This window comes from Apteryx mantelli, chromosome 15, assembly GCF_036417845.1.
Source record: "Apteryx mantelli isolate bAptMan1 chromosome 15, bAptMan1.hap1, whole genome shotgun sequence".
Lineage (NCBI taxonomy): Eukaryota > Metazoa > Chordata > Aves > Apterygiformes > Apterygidae > Apteryx > Apteryx mantelli.
The window spans coordinates 12,038,579-12,062,107 of record NC_089992.1 but is presented as its reverse complement, the minus strand read 5'-3'; the positions used below and the strand labels follow the sequence as shown (position 1 = coordinate 12,062,107).

The window sequence follows — 23,529 nt, the reverse complement described above, 5'->3', positions numbered from 1 at the left end:
ATAGGCCAGAACCTCTGCTGTTTTAATTTGGCATAGCTATCTTCACTTCAAAGGATCTTCACTGATTTACCTCAGCTTGGAAGCTGACTCATTATGACTTGTCATGTTGGTGCATCAGCTAGCAAAATTGTATGTATCATATAAAAACCTAAGTGTAATTGTTATGTACATGTGCCTGCCAGTTTACACACACATACACATACATACACACACACCCACACACCCCTGCATAGTCTTTACATGAATATTTCATTAAATATTTTATTTATTTCAAATACAAAAACAATACCATGATTTTGCCAGGCTATTACAGCTACTTATCTCTATTCTGGGATAACAATGGTTCAGCAAGCATCTCTTTGCACCTGTGTGTTCCTGGCATAACAAGCATGTGTATACGTTCTGCAATATATCACCTCTGAGGGGCACAACAGTGTATGCAGTTCAGAAAATTAATCCACAGTTCTTGGCTGACTCCTTATGTTGTGCCTTGTTGTTGAAATCAGGATACTGATTCTGCTTTGTTTTCCCCACAGGCAGCTCACAACGGCGGCACTCTTCTATGGCCAGGATACATTCCATGACTATTGAAGCACCTATCACCAAGGTAATGCGCGACTGTTGCTAGCCGTTGTCAGCCCTGCTGTGCTGGAACGCTGTTGCATGACTTCCAGTACTGCATCCAGACTTGAAGAGCAAGGCAGTGCTGCGCTTTAGTGCAGCTTCTTCCCCCATTCCACCTGCCCACTGGTGGAACTCCAAAAAAACAGATGCTCTGGGCCCTGTTCTCCCAGGCCTGCTTAGCAGAGTGCCCTCCCTGTGGTCAGCCATTGCACAACCCCTTTTAAGGACCCCTGCCTGTGTGAAAGACAGGATTAGAGCTCTTCTTCTTTACTTACGCATCGCAAGCTGTTTTCTGAAACCATGCAAGGGTATGGCAAAAGTCAGCTCTTTAATAAACTGACAGAGGAATATGGAAGAAGGTTATACTAAATCCATCCGGAGACATTTTGAGGCTGTGCCTCAAACAGAAAAGTAACTAATAGAATTACTGTCTTTAAGGCCATGATCCTGTTCCTAAAGTCAGTAGCAAACATCAGTGCTTTATTAATGTGCCTTTAGAGGTTTCACTTTGATTCTTCCACACATGAGTTAAAGTTGCAGATCTCATTCAGTTGCTATGGGTTTTCCATAATAGCTGATTAAAGTCTCTGTCCTTTCTTAAATCACTTATAATCACTTCTAATTCAAAACGTGTCTGATGTTAACCTAGGTAATAAACATCATCAATGCTGCACAAGAAAGCAGTCCTATTCCGGTTGCAGAAGCTTTAGACCGAGTTTTGGAGATTTTAAGAACCACTGAGTTGTACTCTCCACAACTGGGGACAAAAGATGAGGATCCACATACAAGTGACCTCGTTGGAGGGTTAATGACAGTAAGTACATACTGCCACAAACAGCTATTGATTAATATTCCATTGCCTGATAGTGGTAAGGTTTTCCCAGTTACCTGGTCTGTATCATCTGACATAAGCTTTGCATCTAAAATGCCAAATTTTCATTAAAAACTACATACCTCTTTTTGTTTTTTTTTTTTTCCCTCCGTGCTATTAAAATGTCTCTGAAAATGGGAGGAATTGGCCAGTCCACTTGCAGCTTTATTTTCACTAGAACGGGGAAGGAAATGCACTTCTTTTTTCAATATGATTCATTTCAGAGTGGTATAGATGGGAGAGGAAGAAAAAAAGACAGCTAGATATTTATATTCATTAATTAGTGTTAGAATGGCATGTGTTGGGGCTTTTCAGTGTATAAAAAGAATGCATTTTCAAAAGAATGCAAAATATACTTTTGTTGTTACTTCTTTGGATGATATTAGTATTTGGAGACTAGAAAGGGCAGAGTCCTTTCAGCTAGGAACATGAATGTCCACATATTAAGACACAATCATGCTCCACAGAACTTATTATTTAAATAAACAAGACAAGAAAAAGACTGAAGAAAGCATGTATTATGTTATTACATTTTTAAAAGAGGAACAGAGACATTGAAAAAAGAAGTGATACATCCAAAGTTGAACAAAGGGCACGTAGCAAAGCAAAGAACTGAACCTAAACCTTCAAAGTCTGGAGTCTGGCTGTTCTGATGATAACTAGATGAACTTGGATGAATGTTACCTGTGCCTTAGGGATATTTGTGCCTATTAGTAGCAGGTTACATCTAAAAGGCTACCTCAGGAAAAAAAAATTGACAATGTGTTGGATGCAAAGGCTCATAAGATGTCTTAGAGATGAGATTTCAGAGATGTCTCTGGGCTAATATCATTTCATGATGATTCCGATACAGCATCCACATTTACCTCTGCTGTGCTTTGGCCACAGAACATTGTTGGCAAGTTAGAAGAATGCATTGAGAATGATATATTTTTTTTAATAACTGTTTTTTTACATCATGGACTAATATTAATGTATAGTAACTAACAGTGTGGACATCAAAAAAGCAAGCAAGATTTGGGCCACAGCTTTTAGAATTATGAATTGAAAGGTAAATATTAAATGTAGCATTCTGTTAGTTTTAATCCTTAGGCTCAGTCTGCGCATCCAGGCGTTGTGCCAGAATTAAGCCTAGGAGGCACCGAGTTGGAGAATACACAAGCATACGTTCTTCTTTGATAGAAGGGAGGCCCCAGAGTAATTTGGTAATTTGTTGCTCTGCAATCCCAGCAACAAATCACAAGCTCCTTGTACTGCTGAGGTGACCTGGTCTGCCAATACAGGGGGGAGGAGAGTACAAGCATGTCTCCATCCATTCCCTGCCACCACCCAGCTACCGTTGTTGATGGGAAGTGAGCAGACATATAGTGCCTGGTTTTTGGCACACACCCAGACCCAGTGTCTGTGTTGACCAAACAAAGGCAGATGTGAGGCTGTAATTCCAGACCTTAATCTGCACCTGAGAAATTCCAGTTTGTACCTATCTGAGTTTATGTTGTATCCCGTATCTTGCAGTTTCTCATCCATTTTGAAGTACAATTAAAACAGGCAAATCTTAATAGAGTGCACACAAATAAAGGTGAGGCAGCTTTGATGACTGTGACAGTTAATCAGGTTTCAGTAAAGTCATAGTGCTACTACTTTCAATCATCTTCTTATAGATCTTTTTTACAATACCCTGCATTTAACTCTCACCTTTTATTGAACAGGATGGTTTACGACGATTATCAGGGAACGAATACATATTGTCAGCAAAACGTAAGTTTTAATTTGGCAGTTACTAAGATGTTAAAAGGTGATAAAAATTTTAAGAAACATGGAAAGTGTGATCAGCTGTTCTTATTTTTTAATAAACATTGTTTATTTTTAAATAAACATTATTTATTTTAAATAAACATTATTTATTTAAGTATTGTTCTACAGCATTACTGCGCTTTACAGAAATAAGAGTTGCCAGGCATGATTACAGAAAAGAAAACATGTACATTTAGTAAAAGTGTACCTCAGGGTTATTAATAGTGATCTGCAAATATATTCCTCAACAGAAACTCATCAGGTTGCTGGCAGTTTGATCTCTCCAATCTCCCTCAATGACATACCCCCACGGATAACACAGGCAATGGAAAATGAAGAACACTGGGATTTTGATATCTTTGAACTTGAGGCTGCCACCCATAAAAGGTCAGTAAACTGGAAGGCCCATGAATTAAAGTTGCTGCAAATTGACTTAAATGTCATCCTGTAATCAGCTCTAATTTCTCTACATCTGTTTTTCAAATTGGAATTACATTTATTTTCAAAGGAAAGTGTCTGAAATTCTCTCAATGTCATATCTTTGTTGTCATTTCTACTTGTGTATGAACCCACTAAATACCTTCTGTTTCATCACACACTATTTTCTGCTGATTTCCAGTAGATGCCAATGAAGACTAAATATCTTTGATATGGTATAATAACAAAGCAACATAATTTTAAAAGCCTTTCTTTTCTGTTCTTGATAATCAAAAACTTATACAAATCAAATTTGTGGCGATCCAAGTTCAAATCATGTCCAACTATGCACAGAGTCAACATGTTGGTATTAATCTGATCAGCTGTGTAGATCACACTTTACTTCTCTCCATATTATAGAGTAATTTTTATTCTTAAATGTTCAAATACAGCTTTTTGGCAGAATTATCATTGCCTTTCTCTGTGATTGGAGGAATATCTTTATTCTAAATCTCAGAAGGCTACATTTTATGTATAAGATTAACTGAAGAATATTTACTGTTTAAAAGTAAAGTGTAACAATTTTCATTGCAGTTTTCAAAATCAGATCAGTAGTTTTGATAGACTATACTTCATTAGTAGCAAATTCTACCACTAAGACTGTAAATTGATCTTTCTCTTTAAATCTTTGGTTTTATTTGCTGGTGCCTATCAAAAATTCTCCTTTGGGTCTAGTTTCTTATTTAATGCTAAAGCTTGTATGAGATTGTAATTTGGAGGCTAGATCCTGCAACGAATGGACTATCTTAATCCCTCATCAAAATCCCAGATCCGTAAGAGCTTGGAAAGATATTCAAAAACTTTGTCTGAGCAAGTTATCATGGCATTTAATTAACACATATTCATTTCTATTTTAGATCTTGGTTTTATGAGCCAAAACATTCAGATTTTTATTCTTCCTTAAGTGATATAATTTTAGATTTTATTGTAAGTGAAGAAATTTACATTCGATCCCTTTATTTTTTCCTTTGCTACATTCCCATTGCTAATGAAGTGCTATAGATACAGTAATTAAAAAAAGTATGATTTGTAACATTTAATACGCACATTGCAATAACTTAAGAATTAATTATCCCAGCCAACATGCATGAGATCACCAGATAGGTTTCTCTGTTCTTATTGATTTGGAGAGACCACAGAGGGACAAAGGAGTTATTTTGTTACCAATCCTCTTATTAAAGATATTATAATTAGGATTGATTCCTGCTGTGTTTAAATAAAGGCAATTCATTTATTAAAGGAATTAAAGTGATCCTCCATGAATCACAACTATGAATATGTTATTAGTATTTATTTCTAGTCCAAGCAGACATATGGTAGCAAAGCCAAGATAATTCGTTAAATCTAAGCTTAGTGCAGGAGATATGACAGTTCCCTGACACAGAAACCTGGAGAGACCTTTGTCTGGTAGTGCTATGTGGTGTTAACACTCTAGCATTCAGAGTCTCCACGGTACTGTGTTATACTGCTAGTACATATGATATAGGATTGTTGAGTATTTTTGCCTAAAGTTGTACATCCAACTCTGTACAACCTCAGGTAGCCCCATGAGGTGTAGCTGGAAATCTGAGTGCTTGACACATCTGGAATCAAGCAGCAAACTGACATGCCTAAATATGGGTTTTCGATCCATTTTTAGGAATCCACATTTGAAAATATTGACCACTATACCTGTTCTTCTTAAGCAAAAATGTATTGGACAAGAAAACAGCAGTGTTAACTGGGTTCAAGCAAAAGCTAGTGGACTTAAAATTGATTTTTTTTTCTTTTGCTTTATTAAATGTGTTGCACATTCACAGCTCTCACATTAGAAATATTCTGTACTGCTGTTCTGATCCTCATTCAACGTCCAGTCATCTGGTTGATGATTAGGGGACTGGAGCATCTGTCATATAAGGAAAGGCTGAGAGAGCTGGGCCTGTTTAGCCTAGAGAAGAGAAGGCTGAGAGGAGATTTTATTAATGTGTACAAGTATCTTAAGGGAGGGTGTCAAGAGGATGGAGCCAGACTCTTTTCAGTGGTGCCCAGCAACAGGATGCGAGGCAACGGGCACAAACTGAAATGCAGGAAGTTCCATCTGAACATGAGGAAAAACTTCTTCACTGTGAGGGTGACAGAGCACTGGAACAGGTTGCCCAGAGAGGTTGTGGAGTCTCTATTTCTGGAGATATTCAAAACCCGCCTGGACGTGATCCTGTGCAATGTGCTCTAGGTGACCCTGCTTGAGCAGGGTGGTTGGACTAGATGATCTCGAGGTCCTTTCCAACCTCAGCCATTCTGTGATTCTGTGATTCTGTGGTTTTAAGTAGTGCAGTTTGGCCTGCAAGAAGCAATAGTACTGGAATACAGTGTGTTGGCTACCTTTGGAGACACTGGTCTTCTCCTGGGTCAGCCTGAAGGTCCATTTGGCTGCATATAGCCCTTCTATACATGCTATACTCAGGCCTGGTCAGCACTAGTTTTCACTTGCTTCCAAATTACCTCCATTGCACTGCCGATGTGGCAACACCATCAGGGTTAGCAGGAGTGAGAATTTTGATATAAGCAAAATGTGCATCAGCAACCCCTCAGCTCCTGGTGTGCTCCATCTGGTGCAGTTGCAGCACTGAAATGGCAGCAGTAAGGTAGTTGAAGAATGTGTGTATAACTGAAGGTTTTAGGGAGTGACTCTCCTTCTCCCTGCACAGTGAGCATGGAGACAGCTCCCATCCTCTGTTGCAAGCAAAGTCAATGAACAATGGAAGCCGGTAAGTGGGAGAAGGGAAAGAAATGGAGCAGGTCTGCAGTGCAGAAAGAATAGTGATTGCAGCATTATATAGTATAGATATACTCCAGTTAGCTGTAAACAAGCTAGTTTGGGAAACTGTGGCAGCAGCAGGGAGATCACCTCCCTCCACTCACACAGAGTGTTCAGTACATGCTAATTTATCTCATTTTGACTGCAGTCTACATTTACCCAAAGTAGACTCCCCAGATCCCAAAATGCTGCTACATGTAGTATATCAGCAATATAGAGCCTGTTTAGTATTCCTGGAAGGATCAGGAACTAGCAGATTCTGACTGCTCGCATGTTGTAGTTAGATAGAGTTTTCCACAGATTTGGACTGTAATTCTGTAGCAATTAAATCCCTATACCTAATCTGACATGCTATTAGTTAAAAATGCTGTATAGATTCATACTATTTACAGTATCTAGTATTCTTTCAACCTCATTTGTTTTAAAGTTTGTGTTTATTTTTCTCTGCAGGCCTTTGGTTTATCTGGGTCTCAAAATATTTGCTCGCTTTGGAATCTGTGAATTCCTAAACTGTTCAGAATCAACTCTGAGGTCGTGGTTACAAGTTATTGAAGCTAACTACCATTCCTCCAACTCCTACCATAACTCTACGCATTCTGCTGATGTGCTACATGCCACTGCTTATTTCTTGTCTAAAGAAAGAGTAAAGGTGAGCCTATGTTTATATGAAACAGTGTGGGTGGGAAGTACAGGTGGGATCAAAGAAAGATCTCTTAGAAAAGAAACCAAGGACCAAATGTCTACCTAGTGCCAACCAGTGTGGCAACCGTAAGGTCAAAGAACTACGCTGCTTTACATGACTTCTAGGATTTGTCTTATAGCATATGTGGAATGACAGATACTAGTATTATTGGAATTGAGCTATGGGAGAATGAAATCCTCCTTTTAAAAAAAAACTTTCTGGTATAGTTAAACTTACTGAGATGGGCCAACTAATGACACAATTATTTTTGTAAGGGTCCCCTCAGATACAGATTTAGACTAATAAATGGCCATCTCTTCCACTGTGTGATGGTTGTTTTGCATAATACTCCCAGGACAATGTAGGCCATAAAGTAGGTTTGGTGCTCCCAAAGCTATCACCCAGTGGAGGAGATACCCTGAGGCTTAGAGAGACTGCATTGGAGGAGAGCATTGAAACAGATTAGTTGTTGAGGTTCCGTGTACCATAGTGCTCATTGGTTTATTAGAACCACTGACAACCAGAATAAATCAGAGCAACCTTTGTTCTCATGCACCCAGAGGGCAGACTGGGCTGTGAGAAGGAGAGTAAAAACAGTGACTGCATGTTTCTGTAGTAGAGTGGCAGTACATATTTCTGTACTGCATTCTGGATACAAATTCCTACCCTGAACTGGCCTGTCTAAGGGTAGGGTTAGTGATGGGCACCTGGCTGAGACATTTGTGACTGTAAACAAGCTTCTGACAGCTCATTAAAACTGTAGTAAGTCCCTTAACCTGGAGCTGCAGCTCATTAGTGTGTTCTCCAGTGGCTGACTCACAGATATTATATGCCAAGTGGGAGAGGAACTTCACTGGATATTTTCAATCCTGTATTTGCTAGAGGTTTAGCTGGTCTTCCCAAGAATATCTATGAAAAACAGAGAAGATCTGGAATCATTTCAATGCCACAGAAGCATGACTGCCTCCTCCCTTCCAGAATGTTATTTCCATTCCTCTGTAGGCAAAGGAAAATAAAGTGTTGCAACAGAAGAAGAAGCAATATCAAAGGTCAAGATTCTCTCTTTACCTTCTCAGAGTTGCAGCACAGCTGCTTCTGTTATCCACAGTTCAACTTAACCTAAATACAGGAGGCCAGATTCTGCCACTCAAGTTCACACTGAGGAATTTTCAGTAAACTGAACTCAATTCTTGTCTGGGAAAGTTTCTTGCCCCCAAAGTGAAGCAATGTTCTCAGAATCATTTCCACTCCTGTGCTGTAGGACTTAAGGTGACAAAGTTAAAATCCTTAACCTGAGTTGGAGATAAAGGAAATGTAAATCCCTTCAAAGTTTGCTATGTCAGACTCAGGAAAGGAGCCTGAGATACATTGCTGTGATCCAACAGGTCAGATGATAGTCTCCAGCTTCTGGCCACTTCCCATCTGCACAGGTCTTTCTCAGCCAGACTGTAGACAGCTTGTCCGAGTGGGTTTGCTAACCTGCTAGAAGACAAAGTGCTCAGTATGCCATGATCATACCCAGCCCTGGGCATTTGCTCTTAGTACAGACAAATTGGTTCTTGAAGATAGCCATAAGCCCTTGCTTGACGAGGAGAATACATATAGCTTTAATGCATCCTGTGATGGATAAGGAAGGATGCAAGCAAGGCTTTCTGGTCCTTCCATCTGTTTAAACTGGTAGCATGTGCTGATTGGTTTATATGAGACATTTGTAATGGAGTTTTACATATTACAGCTAATATTCCAAATTTTATTTGTATTTTGACATCACCAGCACTGCAGTGTTAGTCAAACCTTTGAAAGCAATGTGCACAATGGACTGGTCTATTTAACATAAGCAGTATTTACAGGCCTACTTTTACAGATTTATTGTACTCTGGGCATACAGCTGTCAACACAACCATAATTAACTCAGCACAGATTTCTTCAGGAAGATTCATTTTCTGTTGTGTATTCAGGGTGTTGTATAGGAGTGTATAACACTGCATTACTGTGGCAGCTAATTTTTAAGGCCAAATCCTGGAATTTCTATTCAGGTTGATCCCTGAAAAGAGAGGGTGGCAGCAGGCACAGCCTGAGTTCAGGAAGCAGAATGACCTTCAGATCCAAATCACCTCCTGCTTTGGTTGTCTTTCTTGGTTGGCTAGTGTGGGACAGAGCGGTGGGTTGCTGTGCCTGCATCTTGCCTCCTTGGAGTGCTGTGAGTGGAGACAACCACCTCCATGCCCCAGTGAGAATGAGTAGTTCTTCACAGCCAGTACACGAGCAGCTTCTGCGGCTCATGTCAGGTTCAGGCAAAATCTGGCTGTTACTGTTGTTGCAAATGAATTGAATAAGCCAACATACTACCTGAGAAAGGTACAAGAAACACAGATGAGATGGTGCACCCCTCAGATGAGAGCCTGCTCTAAAATGTCTCTCTCTCTCTTAACTTCATGCCACAAAAACAAAATCCCATGAGCAGCAGCTGAAAGAAAGAAGGAAGATGTTAATACACAGCAGACTATTTTCAGACAATGCTAGCTATGAACCTAGGGCAGAAATATTCTTTGCCTTTTCTTGTTCTCCACAAACACTGCTGACAACCCTTAATGAGTAATATCCTAGCTCCATCAAAGTCAACTCACCGCACTAATTTCATGAATTCACCTACCAAGTTTGACCATTCTGAGTGTTACTGTCAAACCGAGCTGGGAATTTGGACCTTAAATTCAAATTAATCAGAATGGAAAATATCTGGCCTGCTTCCAGATCCAAATGGGAACATCTCTGCTCCTGTTTCTCTTTCATTTTGTTATTAAAATTTTGACATAAGTGTTTTGAGTATATGACCCTTCACAAAAAGCCCAGCATAAACACAACATAAAGGCTAGTTTCCGACTATATACAATAGTTTTCTGAGATGCTTGGTACTTTTTCTCCTTTATGCTTTTAATACAGTATTAAAACTTACAATATAAAAACTTAAAAGACAAATAGTTCTGTATTTCATTATAGGATCAGTATAACTGGATATAAAGCAATGACAAATATTACTAGACATAAACCATGGAGTACAGCATGCTAAGAGAACCAGAATCTGGTACAGAAAGTACAGAACAGTGTCATGTAATTTTTCCGTGGATATAAACCATCAAGAATTCTTCATAGAATTCATACAGCTGTAGCTCCTGGACACTATTATTATAGAACTGGATATATGTGAAATATTCTTTACAAAACACAAACCTAGCCAACACATACATGAAATGTGATTAGAACACGTTAAATTTTCAGAAGAAATGAAGTTGTCTGATGGAAATAGAATAATTTTTAGCAGTATCGGTCCTTCTTCCAAGCCAAATACCCTAATTCTGAGTGAAGGTGGTTTCTGTGTTGCTAGAAAACACAAACTAGTTTGGTGTTTTCTATCTGTTTAATATGATGCACTTTGTCAAAGGTGTGACGAAGGCAAAATTCAGCAGGCACAAAATGGCCAAAAATGTCATGCAATGTTCAGTGAAGCTTATAATGATTTTTCCATTGCTCTGTCTAGAACATCTGACCCTCAATGATCTCCAGAGTTCTGGCTTTTGTCCCTCAGGAACTTGGCTTAACCTTTATGGACAGAGTAGAGTTTCTAATGAGTCTGCCAGGAAAACTAAGCATCCTTCTATTTTCAGCAAACTTTGGATCCAATTGATGAAGTTGCCGCTCTCATTGCTGCCACAGTCCATGATGTGGATCACCCAGGAAGAACAAATTCTTTCCTGTGCAATGCTGGCAGTGAGCTAGCAATACTCTACAATGACACCGCAGTGCTGGAGAGCCATCACGCTGCCCTGGCTTTCCAGCTCACCACCCGGGATGACAAATGCAATATATTTAAAAGCATGGAGAGGTAAGCTCAAAACCTGGGGTACTTTTCTGCCCACTGACATTTCTTCCTTTCTTCTGTGTATCATAAGATAATGCAAACAAGCATCCTGGAAGAGGGCAGTACCTTGTGGACAATTGTATGTAGCCCTTGTGAAAGTTTGCTTCTAAAACAGTACCGTGCCTCTGTATCTGTCCTGCAGAGGCTTAGGAGTCATCCTGTAGCTTAGGTTTCTCCTGTGGATAAAAAGACAGACCTTGCCTAAGGAATTTACAATGTAATTCTCACATTAGCAAGTCTAGGAGAATCATTTTGTATCACTGGACACAGAGGACAAGCTGTGGCTGAGTGGGTAGGTGTTTGCTGGGTAGAAGAATGGAAAACTCAGGGAGCATCACTAAAAAATTAAATGCCTTGTTGCAATGGATAATGCAAGGACCTGTTGCTCTTCTTCCAGCTCTGGAAAAGCATTTAGGGGGAGGATGTGACCATTGCCTTGGCATTCTCAACACAGCAGAAAAGTATTGCTGAAAACTTGGCTGGAGCATGAGCCACTGCTTAAGTGTCTGTGCTAAAAGCCTTGGGAACATGCCAGTGTGACATGTCCTGGCAGCCCTGCTGCGTAGCTGGTGCCTCTGCTTCTGCCCAGCTCTTGCACTGCTTCTCCTAAAGATCCAGTCACGCCTTTAGCACATATGTCTCTGCACACCAACAGGTACTTTATCCAGGATAGATGCAGCTTCCCCAGCCTTTCTCACTGTTCTTTCTTCCCTCAGCACCTCTCTACAACACAAATGGTCTGTAGTATTTTTGTTAGACTTGTTTAGCAAGCAACCCTTTGTGAACTAGCTGGCATTCTTAATCGTTTCCTTCTTTAAACAGGAATGAGTATCGAACCCTTCGCCAAGCCATTATTGACATGGTCTTAGCAACAGAAATGACAAAGCACTTTGAGCATGTCAACAAGTTTGTCAACAGCATTAATAAACCCTTGGCAGCGCTAGAAGAAAATGGGGTAAGCAACACTGCAAGTCTTCTCTAAAATGACTAGGCAGGGCCTGGGAACCCTTGGCAATAGGAAATTCCTACATAGTATTCTGAGAAAGTTCATCAGAAACATGGAGAAAGAGAGATTAGAAATGTCTTTCACCTCTGGGTTTGAACGCCCTCTGCTTAACATGGTCATCACACATTTTGAAGATGGGTGGGAGTCACTTGGATCCTATTAATATTGCAGTGCTGTGATGTTTTATGAGAACCAGCCATGTATGTGGGACCAAAAGCTTGGCATATGTATTTTCCTGTTAAAAATGCCATGAATCCTGCAATAGCAAAATGATTAGTGATCCAGAGACCTTTTAGTGTTGATGGCTACTTAGTAAGCAACCCCTGTTGCTCCCATGGAGAGGGTACTAGCGGCAAGGCCTAGTGTTCTTGTTGGTCATTTCTGCAAAGGGACCATGATTTGCCTCAGAACAGAAGTTGAATTACTCCCTCACTCAAAACAGGAGCTGCTGGTAGCGTAGCCTAAGGGCAGGTATATTGACTGCCATATGACACACTCTGTGTAAGTGAGGGACCTCAGCTTTCAGTGCTGCCTGGCACCATTCATAGGTTTTCTGCCTGCTTTCTTTTTTAATCTTTAAAATAGATGTTGGTGGCATTATGTATCATATAGACATAATCAATAGCCATCTGGAACCCCATGGACACAATGAAATTGCCTGTTAGGAACTCATTTGGAAAAACCACACCAGTTTCAATAACAGCTTCAACCAGCAGTTTTGTTGCCAGTAAGAGCAGTGTATAATTTTGTTGGAATGGTTTTTGCAAAGAGAAGATTTTCAGAAATGGTTATAATAAAGTTTGCATTGGTGGCAACGTCCTGTAGGAGCTGTAATGGTTTTCTGTGTTTTCTTACCGTGTTTTTAGAAAGCCACATATTTGAATGTTGGGTGTAAGGGGGGGGGCAGTCTTTTTGTCATCAGAGGGTGGGAGAGGCACAGATCTCATTCCTCACCCATCAGAAGCAGATTGGAGCTAGATGGAGAATATCTTTGTCCATAGGAGCATATGCTAGAATTAGCTTTGTTCTTGGCACCCAGTGATGCTAATGAGAAGTATGTGAATGTGAAGCCAAAGTCCCAGTAGGATACTGTTTTACTGACTAAACTAGGAGAAAGGCTGTTAAGTCTGCGGCTATGAAGTATTTTTCCCAGACAGCCTCACATCGCAGAACGTGGCTTAAAGTCACAGAGAGACTAATACTAATTTCTGTGGGTGTTGCATTGGACCTTATATAATTATGAAGTTCTCTGCCCAGGACACATCTCCACTTTGTAACAAGTGCCTGTCCACTGCTGCCAGAACCTGGAGGAGACAACTAGTTTCTGTATACATTTGTCCTTAGATGGATGATTTAGTAGTTAAGCCTGAGTTACTACAGGTGGTCTCCTACCTATTGCCAGTAAAGAAAGGTTGGTCAAAAAACATGCTTAAATTGTAAAGTTGTTTCCAAAGCTTAGTAAATGACAGAACTAACACCATCTCTTCAGCCTACAGGCTCCATTTATACACACATATTAGATGCAGTCAGGCCTTAAGTATATCATCAAATTCTGGTTTTCACAGGCACTTCTCTGATTTCAGAGTCTCTTCACTGCCCACTGGCTTGTCCTGCTGTTTCCAGTTCTCCCCTGCCACTCTGCTCCTTGGCTTCCCACTGGCTCCGTCTCTTCCTCCTTTTTCTAGCACTCGCTTCCTCACTCAACAACCCCCTCCTTTTTCAGCCTTCCTCCCCTCTCCCCGTTCTGTTTGCTTGCCAGTCTGCTCTGTCTCCTTCACAGCTCCCAGGCTCTTTGAGCCACTCTACTCCCTCTCTTCTCCTTTTTTGCATTCAAATCAGGCAGCAACCTCCTCTTCCACGCTGCTGTTTTCAGCAGGCTTTGATGGGCTCCCTGTTCTTAGTTACAAAACCTGGACCTGCATAATGCCTGGTCCAGCACAGCCAAGAACTACAGTTACAGGGAGAGTCCTGGTCAATCCCAGGCTCCAGCAATCCCTACTGAGTCTACACAAACCACAAATTTCTTTTTCCAAAGCTTGTAACTCATCCAGCAGATTTGCACAGCGATGGTGATTGCCTTACCCCAAAACTATCCCTCCAACTAAATTCCAGGTCCTCACTCATGAAGGTGTGAAGGTATTAGAAAAGAAAGAAAGGGCAATATTTTTTACTATCAGCATGAACAGCTTATTTCCCCTAACCTTGTATTTAGAAGCCACCAAAATATTTTTAACTGCAATTTTCACGGAAAAAAAAATCTTTGCCTGAGGTGGACACCTGGTGGGGAAACTTCAACCAAACAATTTAAATTGGCAGTTATGAACAGTATTAAACAAGATCTTTTAATATGAAGTGTCAGCCTCCAGGCTAGCCTACAAGCATAGCTGTAGATGATCGGACTTTTTCATTTTAGATTTATCTTTTTTCAAAACGTGTATTTGTATTAATTCATAATCATGGAGTGTTTTTGTTTTCCAGGACCAGATTTTGCTTGAGAAAAAAATTAAGAAATAACACAATAATACACTTATTTGAATGCCTGATGGACATTTTTTGTTTCAGGAGATTTTAATGGAAACATAAGGCTGGCAAAATGGATGGAAAATTGTGAGGCTAAACAGTTCTGCTCAATTTCTTGACTGTAATAACAAGAAAACAAGAAGGGGGAGTTAATCTTGGTAGACTTAAGCAACTGAGCTAGCCCGGCAAAGCTAGGCACTCCTCTGTCTGCCTGCAGTGGTCTGTAGGGGAAGGAGCTGTTTGACAGCAGCTCCTTTACTCATTCCAGCACTACCACACCACATCCCTGCTCACCCCGCAGGGTAGTCTGGCACGTAGGCACACTGAAGGACTGATTCTCCAGCCAGAAAAGAAAGGAGCGAAAAGGGACTAGATGGAGGAGGAAAGGAGAATGAGAAATGGGTATGTCTGACAGAAGCAAGGAGGAAATGATGCGTGTTGTGAGGAGAAAGGAGGACTAAGAGGAGCTGCAGAACCTGTGAAGACAGGGGATGCAGCATAGAGTCCCAGAGATGAGGGCAGTGGTCAACTCAAGAGGTTATCTAGTCAAGCCACTAAGGCAGGAGTAATTAGACCTACAGTAGTCTTCAAAAATGGTTAGGAACAATGGTTAGGTTTTTATCCAGATCAGGAAGCAAAATGTTTTCTTTCTTTTAGTTATGAGTTTCCCAGTTCAGCAGATTCCCACTAAATGGCCCATAATGTTTGAGTGGGTAAAAGCAATCATTTACTGTGCTTGTTACTAGCAGAACAACACTGGCAGATCCTCTCTCAAGTCCAGTTGTGTATCTGGTTGTAGCGGCAAAGTGTGTTTCCTGGCCTGTTTTCCAGGCATGGCTGTGACTCAGTGTAATGTTTGCAGGCTGAGCTGCCAACCATGTGTTCCAAATGGGACAGTTCCACTTATTTTTTTTATTTATTATTTTTATACATATTTGTTCAAAGAGCCATGCTGAGAAGCTGCTGTTTGTTTCCTTTCTTCTTTTGTTTCATAAACTGAAAAAAATCCATTCCAGCTCCAGCATCCTTTATCCTCCCATTTCCCTTCATGATGTCACCTAAGCCTCTGACAGGAAGCCAACATCTGACATGCAGAGACACCTCTGCACTCTGAGCAGGATGCTGGGACTAAGCACAGTTAGCACATTTTATTCCCAAGACATCCGCATCCAGCAACCAGAACTGTGCTCTTGGTTTGAACGGATCACGGAAGTAAACATCCTTTCTTGATTCCTGGTGATTTACCTAGGAGGATGTTATCTGCTGTCTTAACTGAGTGATCTCTAATCAGTTTCTTCCGTGCAATTGGAGATGCATGCAACTCACTTTCTTTCCTCTGTATTTTCCCTGCTGTATATCTAAAAATGCGGAGAAGAACTGGTTCTGGAGTCTCATTTTGGTGGAAACTGTAGAGCTGGTGTTTCTGAACCAGAAAACTACCACCTAATAATTTTTAGATTAATAATCAGTTTCTTCCTTGAGAAAGAATTTTCTTCCACATAATGAAGAGTGTGTCCTAATAAAAGATCAGATTGTTTCTGCTTCTTTGTAGAAGCTGACTAGTATCTACCTCTTCATACAAAGCACAGCGGCAACTGGTGGCATTATTATTATTATTATTATTATTATTATTATTATTCCTGTTACTTCTTCGCTGCATCAAATATAAAGCAAGGCCTTGGTAGGTGCTAGAGAACTCTGGTATATTCCTTGCTTCAAAGAGTTGCTAATACAAGTAGAAGATAAGAGACTATGTAGTAAATCTCTGTATGCACCCATCCAGGTAAAGTTTCAAGTAATAATGAGGTCCCTATGGGTGATTTTTTAGGTATTTTAATCATGAATCCCTATCCTTTGGAAACTTCTTTCATCAGAACTCCATAGAAAATAGCCTCTGATCTGGATCACTGGAACCTTTACTTGTATTAACTGTGTACTGGCTCTAAGTACTGTTCACATGCTGGTATGTGCAGCCTGGGAACCAAATATAGGGCATGTGTGGGCTGAAACCTTTTCTAGACTAGCAGAGAAAAGATGAGGCTGTTCTGAAGCATGTTCATAATATATCACTTTAACAGTGATAAACTCTCAGAAAGCAAAATTCCCAGTGAGGTCAGAGACTGACGGGCTAACATGGCTCCAGGGGAAGGGAAAGGAGGCGCATGCCTGAGAGGCAGTGTGGGATCTGACTCTCCTAATAGCAGTAGTGCTGCCATAATGATTGATGCTTATGCTGATGAGGTTTGTGTGCAGGAGATGACTGTGCATCTTGGGTCAGTCCACTTTTCTTAACAGATATTCCACTCTTAATGTAAAAGCCCATTAATCTTTGGATTTCAGTGGAGAAATACATTTTTTCTGCCTTAACAGTACTCATCACTATGTGTACAGTGATGAATGGATCCTCAACACACTTTTAAGGAGGCGGATAAGGCACAGGGGGATTAAGTGACTTGCCCAAAGATGCCCAAGGGATCTGTCATAAAGACAGTGAATGAATCCAGAAACTAGAGAGTTCAGTGCTAGTTCAGAGCTGTAGCTAACCTTCATATTTCCCTGTAAGTTCAGCTTAAAGTACTTTGTCATAAAGTACTCTGTCATCAGTGGCAGGCCTGGTTCCTCTGCAGAAACATTCCCAAAGCACAAAGCTTTTGAGTAAGTGTGCAGAGACCTTGCTAACGGATTGCTTTTAATTCTCAACTGTTACAGAATAATGGTGATGGAGAGTCAGTCAAAAACGTTCTCACCTCTCCCGAAAACCGTATCCTTATCAAACGCATGTTGATAAAGTGTGCGGACATTTCCAATCCATGCAGACCCTTAGAGCAGTGTATAGAATGGGCTGGACGCATCTCTGAGGAGTACTTTGCACAGGTAAGGCTGCTAAAAAGGGCTGCTTAAATTCCAGGTGAGCATTTCTTTAAAAAGCAAGAGAAGGATGCTTATACTGTCAATCTCTGTCTATGTCTCAGAAGATTTAAGGCTGCATTATGCAATGTGAAAATACAAAATTTTTTATTTTAATGGTGGGATATTATTCATGCCAATGCAAGACTAGACGCCTTCATGCAAAAGGAAATTGGCAGCTTCTACAGTGCAGTTTTTGAAAAACTTAAGCTTTCATGTTGTTCAGTTTGCTGTTTTAGTTTTCTGAGTTTTGCCTGCAAACGCATTGCTGTCACAAGACGCAGAGGCAGGGAGCCTTCTGCGTGCCCACATGCTGGTTATGCCTCAGGAATGGCATCGTCAGGTTCCAGTGCTAGCGTGGGAACAGCGCTCGCTCCGAGACATGCTGTAAGTCTTGCAGCAAACTGCGCTGAAGAAAGGCCTGAGGAAGACGGGGGGAAGGCCAGGGCAGAGTCGTTGTTACAGATGACAGACCAAATACTGAATTTGGGCCTTTGTACCTCAAGGGGGGAAAAGAGGATGAAAAAGATATTTCACCACCTCTAGTGTGTACAGAATGCCACTTCTGTTGGAGATTAAGAATGGCGGAGCATCTTTTAACTCCAAAGCAGTCATAAATTAAATCAGCAACTCGGGAAGTACCTCAGGACCAGCTTTGTGTGTACATGCAGAACATAAATGTGTCACTTTGTTTGGAAACACTGGAAGGCACTGTGCTGTCTGCTGTTTGGCTGAAACCTATACAATCAGGTATTTAGGATTTATTTGCTTGTTCTTCAGATTTATTCTGGTTCCTCTGTTTATTTAGCAATTGCACACTCCAGTCAGTGCCAAGAAATCTGTTGCTAAAAGAAGCTCATTAACAGAATGTGTCTTAGATGAATAATCACAAGACTGTTCTTTTCAGACTGATGAAGAAAAGAGACAAGCTTTACCTGTGGTGATGCCAGTTTTTGACAGAAATACTTGTAGCATCCCCAAATCCCAAATATCATTCATTGATTACTTCATCACCGATATGTTTGATGCCTGGGATGGTAAGCAAAAGTCTGCTGTATTTCCTATCAATAAGTATTTTGCAAGCATTTGAAAGTACTGTGATATAAAATCATTTTCTTATAACTCCTAAAAAATAGGTGAAGAAAAAGGAAAATTTCTACAGTTCAAGAACACCTAATACTTCATTATAGCTTAGAAGTATTTTGATATTGCTATGAACCATTCTCATGGCTTCTCTTTAATAAATGAGTTTCAGGCAATGTTTTAACTTTTTTTAAGCTGGCTTCTCTCTAAATGGAGAACATTCACTTTGATAACACATTGTGCATAGTTGTTTTGTCCATGTTAACGTGAGTTATTCTGCAAGACAAATTTCTACAGTCTGGAAACTGCTTGGGGGAGCAGCTATTTCCTCCCAAGTGCTGCCTCTGTGGTAAAAGTGGTCAGAAATGTGACTCCCCTGAATGCCAGATCATAAGATGTGACAGAGATTTGGTGAAGTAGAATAATTACAAGCATAATTAGTTACGCCTCTCCTGGAAAACCGGGTCCCTTTGCTAGTGCTTGCAGTACCAGTATTAAATAGACTCAGAGAACTGTTCTCTGTAGCCTGGGAAGATGCATGAGTGATGAGAGCTGTAAAGCCAGAACCGTTCTCAACTATCAGTATGACAGATTTAAGCATTCCTACTTAACACAGTTGCCCAGACATTTCAAGTGATATTTAAGCAGGCAGAATCATGTGACTGTTTCAATTCTGCAAACTAAATACACTTTGCCCTTTCTTCCCTAGCATTTGCAGACCTGCCAAATTTGATGCAGCATCTGGATAATAACTTTAAATACTGGAAAGGACTAGATGAAAGGAAGCTGCGGAGCCTTCGACCACCACCAGAATAGCAATTAGGCCATGGTGTGTAATTTACTAACCCGATGCATATTTATTCAAGCTCACTTTTGTTCATGTGATTTCAGATTTGTTTTGGTCTCTTCAGTATTACAGTAAGGCTAGCCCATGAGCTGGGGGAACTTTCAAATTCGAGAGAACACGAGGTCAGCAGTTGACTCCCTCAAACTACCATGTGTGGACTCCAATGAAATCAGCCTGTCAAGTGGAATTACACTGGATTGCTGCAGTGCTTGTACTGAAGAGGGTCTGTTAGTGAACATATTTTTGCATTATCTTTATACCAGTATGTGAAGCTGGAAGACCTTGAAGAATCCTCATAAAAAGGACAGTCACTAGAAGATTTTGCTTAATCCTCAATTCTGCAAGTGAAAAAGAAATATCTATTAATAGTGACTCACAGCTTTTATGGGAAAGCTACATGCTTTTTATAAGCACTTAAGACAGTAACGTAGAACAATCAGACATTTAAAATGCAAGTCTCCATGAAGGAATTTTTGATCTATGAAAAATAGATGTACTCTATTTTTTCACATCACAGAAGGTGCAATCATTCACTTCTGAGCACTACTGAAAGTGAGTTCTCTTTAAGAAATTTAGTAGCAAATGTAAAAAATAACACAAGATTTTTTGAGGTTGATCGTTAGCATCTATGATTAAAATGATGTTTTATTTATTTTGTTAGATGTTCAATATTTTCTATGAATTTATAAATACTTAAAAGCCAAAGCCAACTTTAGATGCATTACAAATTTACATGATTCATACTCATTAATATACGTTTAATTGATGTACAGACCTTTTATTTTCATAATGCAAATATAAAATACTATACAATGATACATTTTTATTGCACTGTAAGGATAGATGTGTATGTTTAAATATTGTCTGATTTATGTTAATTAAAATAAGTTTTATTGAAAAGGTCTCACTTGAGAATAGTAAAATAAACAAGAAATGTATACTGTCTGAGCACCAGAACTGCAGTAGTTCTCTCACAAACCAGTGATGGTCACCTGATCTTCCCTTGGCTACAAAAGAAAATAATATGTTGGAACTTTTTGTTTTCTCCCGTGAAATTTTATGATTAAATTCCCTGTCAAAGTCTGCCTTATTTTATATAGTATTTCTACAAAGCATTCCACAGCAGATACGAAGAGGTAATACGAAACAGCTAATGAATTTCAACATTTTATAGCCTGTGTATTTTCCTCTGCCATGAAAGAAACAGAACATAAAAACAACAACAAAAACCTTTAACTCCAGAAATTTGTAAAGGCTGTGTACCTTCACAATTTGAATGAAACCTTCATAGCAAGCACCAGAAAATAATAAAATGTATATTTTAAGAAGTGTCAAAGTCCTAGCCATTTCATTTGAAATGTATATTTATTTTGTAGTGAAATGTATATTTATTTTGTAGTTTGCAGACTGTCTAACAGATTCTTGAAATTCTTTTTAAAATAACTAAGACGCTTACTGTCTGGAGAAGGGGCGAGCTGGGGGGCTTGGACTGGCATCAGGGTGATGAAAGGTGGTGTACTGCTAGCAAGTCCCTGAGTTTGAGGCCTGCCCTTTGCAAACCATCGAAAATGTCTTCTGTGCCCTTGGACAAGTCCCGGCACAGCTAGAAGCAGGGCGATGCTGTATTCTGCTGAAGGACTGAAGGGCCTTTTTGGTAGGCAGGAAGGCACTCCAAGAGCTCAGAAGGAATTGCTATGTCAATTCAGAGGCAACTGCCTGAGAAGGGACGTTTTGAACCATTTCTGAAGAAAGAAGCACAAGTGGCTGATGGGGCAGTTCAGGGGCTGCAGCAGCAGGAAACTTAAAGCAGATAAGGAAGGAACGGATGATCTCTCCAGCTGTCACCTGCCTCTGTGTTTCTCCTTCATCTCCAAGCTGATGAGACCCAGGCTACCACCATTTGTAGCTCACCACTGTGCAGGTTTGAGTCATGCCTTTCCCCCTTCTCCCTGCTTGTGTGTTCTCCCTTCCTATCTAGTATCAGGTTTATATGCTGCGAGAGCAGGAAATTCCCTTTAGTTCTTCTGTGCTTGAATACTGCCCAACCCAGTGGGGCTTAGAGCCTGCCTAGGAGCACCCAGGCTCTAGCATTAGCTCAGCAGTAATAGCAGCACAGAGGGAACGGGGTCCTTGTCAAGGGTACAGCAACCTTGTTGATCTTCCAGGAGTTCTACAGTTATTAGTGAAGGAACGGATATATTCCCATTCAAGACTAAAGAACAAAGTATCCTCTTTTCCAAGGAGGGGAAGGATGCAAGGAGAGGGAGAGATGGCTGCCAGATGCTTTGTTTTCCTGGCAATATTACATTGTGTTTCCATATACATGCATCTATTGTAATCAGCTGTAATTTGCCACCTGGTGTTAATCTCTTCCATTGCATGCAGGTGCCTGTGCTTTATTCAGGGAAAAGCTATTCTCTGGCCTCATTAGAGGAAAGCTACATTACACTGTCTCTAATATCTCTACTTGTCTGCTGCAAGGAGGAGAGGAGAGGAAAAGTAACAGCATATGGGTCCAGAGAATGTCTGCAGGAAGGGAGAAAAAATATTTCTTCATAAGCGCAGTTAATGCACTTGGTTGTATTAACGAATGGTAAAAGCAGTTCATTTAATCTGCTATAAAAACCACCCGATGCATCATCATTGAAAAGATGTGATCAATATGATTAATTCCCTGAGATTCATGCTGCATCTTTAATGTCTTTACTTGGAGTGTAGAGCTGTACTAATCAGCCTATTGTATCAGCCAGATTTATGCCTATATTGCTGTACAATAACTTCGCTTAACATGAAACGCTAGTTTGCAGCCACTGAATGCAGCCCTGCCCATTTTGTTGTCCCTCCCTCTAAATTTTGCTGTTGCCAGGGACAGATTATGATTAAAGGAAATCTGGACCTACCATGTCTGACCCTCACCCAAGATGTTTTCCCAGCCAGCTTCTCTACAGATCACATTTCTCTTGCTTTTTCAGTCTGGCAACTCTGTACTGTCCAGGGGACTTGCTCTTTCCTCCTACCTAGAGAAATGTCCCTCTCTAGTCTCACAGCCATCTCCACATACTGCACCACACTTCCCACGGCCTTCTTCATTTTGCTCATGTGACGTAGGAAAAATCCCTGAATTAGACTGCACGTTTTGGTGCCTTTTAATGTAGGAGGATGTGTTCAGCAGTCTTTGACTGCTAGAATAATCTCTTGGAACTGTAGATAATTTGAATGATAAAACTATGTCAGGAGCCTAAAGGGTCTCAAAAGCATCAACATTAGGGAGGTGCAAAAGCAGCGTAAAGATGCCTAACCTGTATCTTGGGCTTTGTGCTAAACATAACCAAAGAGCTGAGCTATACGGTTCAACATTGCTATTTCCAATTTCATCCCACACCACCTCCCACCTTTCCTGTGCAGCTTCCTCTCGTGTACATTGTCCCTGGCTGCAGGCAGGCCAAATGCTGCGCAAAAGGGCATCAGCAAAGGGTGGGTTCGCTCCGATTGTTTCTGTCTCTGACAACAGGTTTGTAAAAATAAGGCTAAAAATATCGTCGAGCGAGCTATGAATTGGCAGAGGACTTTAGCATTTTTTTGTTAAATAAAGATCAGGAGATCAAACAGGTTAAAAGATCACAGGGAGTAGCTCCTTTTAAAAATTTTCATTTTTAAAATACATGAGGTAATTCTATCATCTTTTTAGTCCCAGTAACTAGCTCTGGTTTCCTTGTGCGGGATTTCGCTTTCCTACATCTGCAGTTTAACCTACCATAAGACTAGAACTTTTTTTCGAAGACTTAAAAAAATAACTAAGTAAACCCAGACATTTGTCTCATTTCATTCCACTCTACCAAATAAATAACCTCATCTTAGGAGTAAATAGATAGATAACCCCCCTGTCTGATAGCCTGTTGCATTGCCTAAAGACAAACTTTCATTATTAGTAAAAAAAAACAAAACACTTTGGAGAGTTACACCATTTTTTTGTAGTGATGGAGTCACTGTATGACTCTAGAAGGG

General features: G+C 40.3%; 1 protein-coding gene across 2 annotated transcripts in view; it reads left to right on the top strand.

The window, feature by feature from the left end:
• PDE8A (phosphodiesterase 8A) overlaps positions 1-20,860 on the top strand; it is a 136,273-nt gene extending 115,413 nt beyond the window's left edge. The window contains exons 13-23 of one of the 2 annotated variants that reach the window (XM_067305929.1): positions 537-607; positions 1,274-1,438; positions 3,205-3,253; positions 3,541-3,676; positions 7,014-7,212; positions 10,908-11,125; positions 11,984-12,116; positions 17,397-17,561; positions 18,502-18,631; positions 19,387-19,506; positions 19,589-20,860. In XM_067305929.1, coding sequence (XP_067162030.1) covers positions 537-607; positions 1,274-1,438; positions 3,205-3,253; positions 3,541-3,676; positions 7,014-7,212; positions 10,908-11,125; positions 11,984-12,116; positions 17,397-17,561; positions 18,502-18,631; positions 19,387-19,493 — 1,373 coding nt within the window. In that variant the 3' untranslated portion in view covers positions 19,494-19,506; positions 19,589-20,860. Of the gene's footprint in view, positions 1-536; positions 608-1,273; positions 1,439-3,204; positions 3,254-3,540; positions 3,677-7,013; positions 7,213-10,907; positions 11,126-11,983; positions 12,117-17,396; positions 17,562-18,501; positions 18,632-19,386; positions 19,507-19,588 lie in introns of those variants that run through there. The other variant, XM_067305930.1, reaches the window with a different exon arrangement.
• Positions 20,861-23,529: the final 2,669 nt, after the last annotated feature.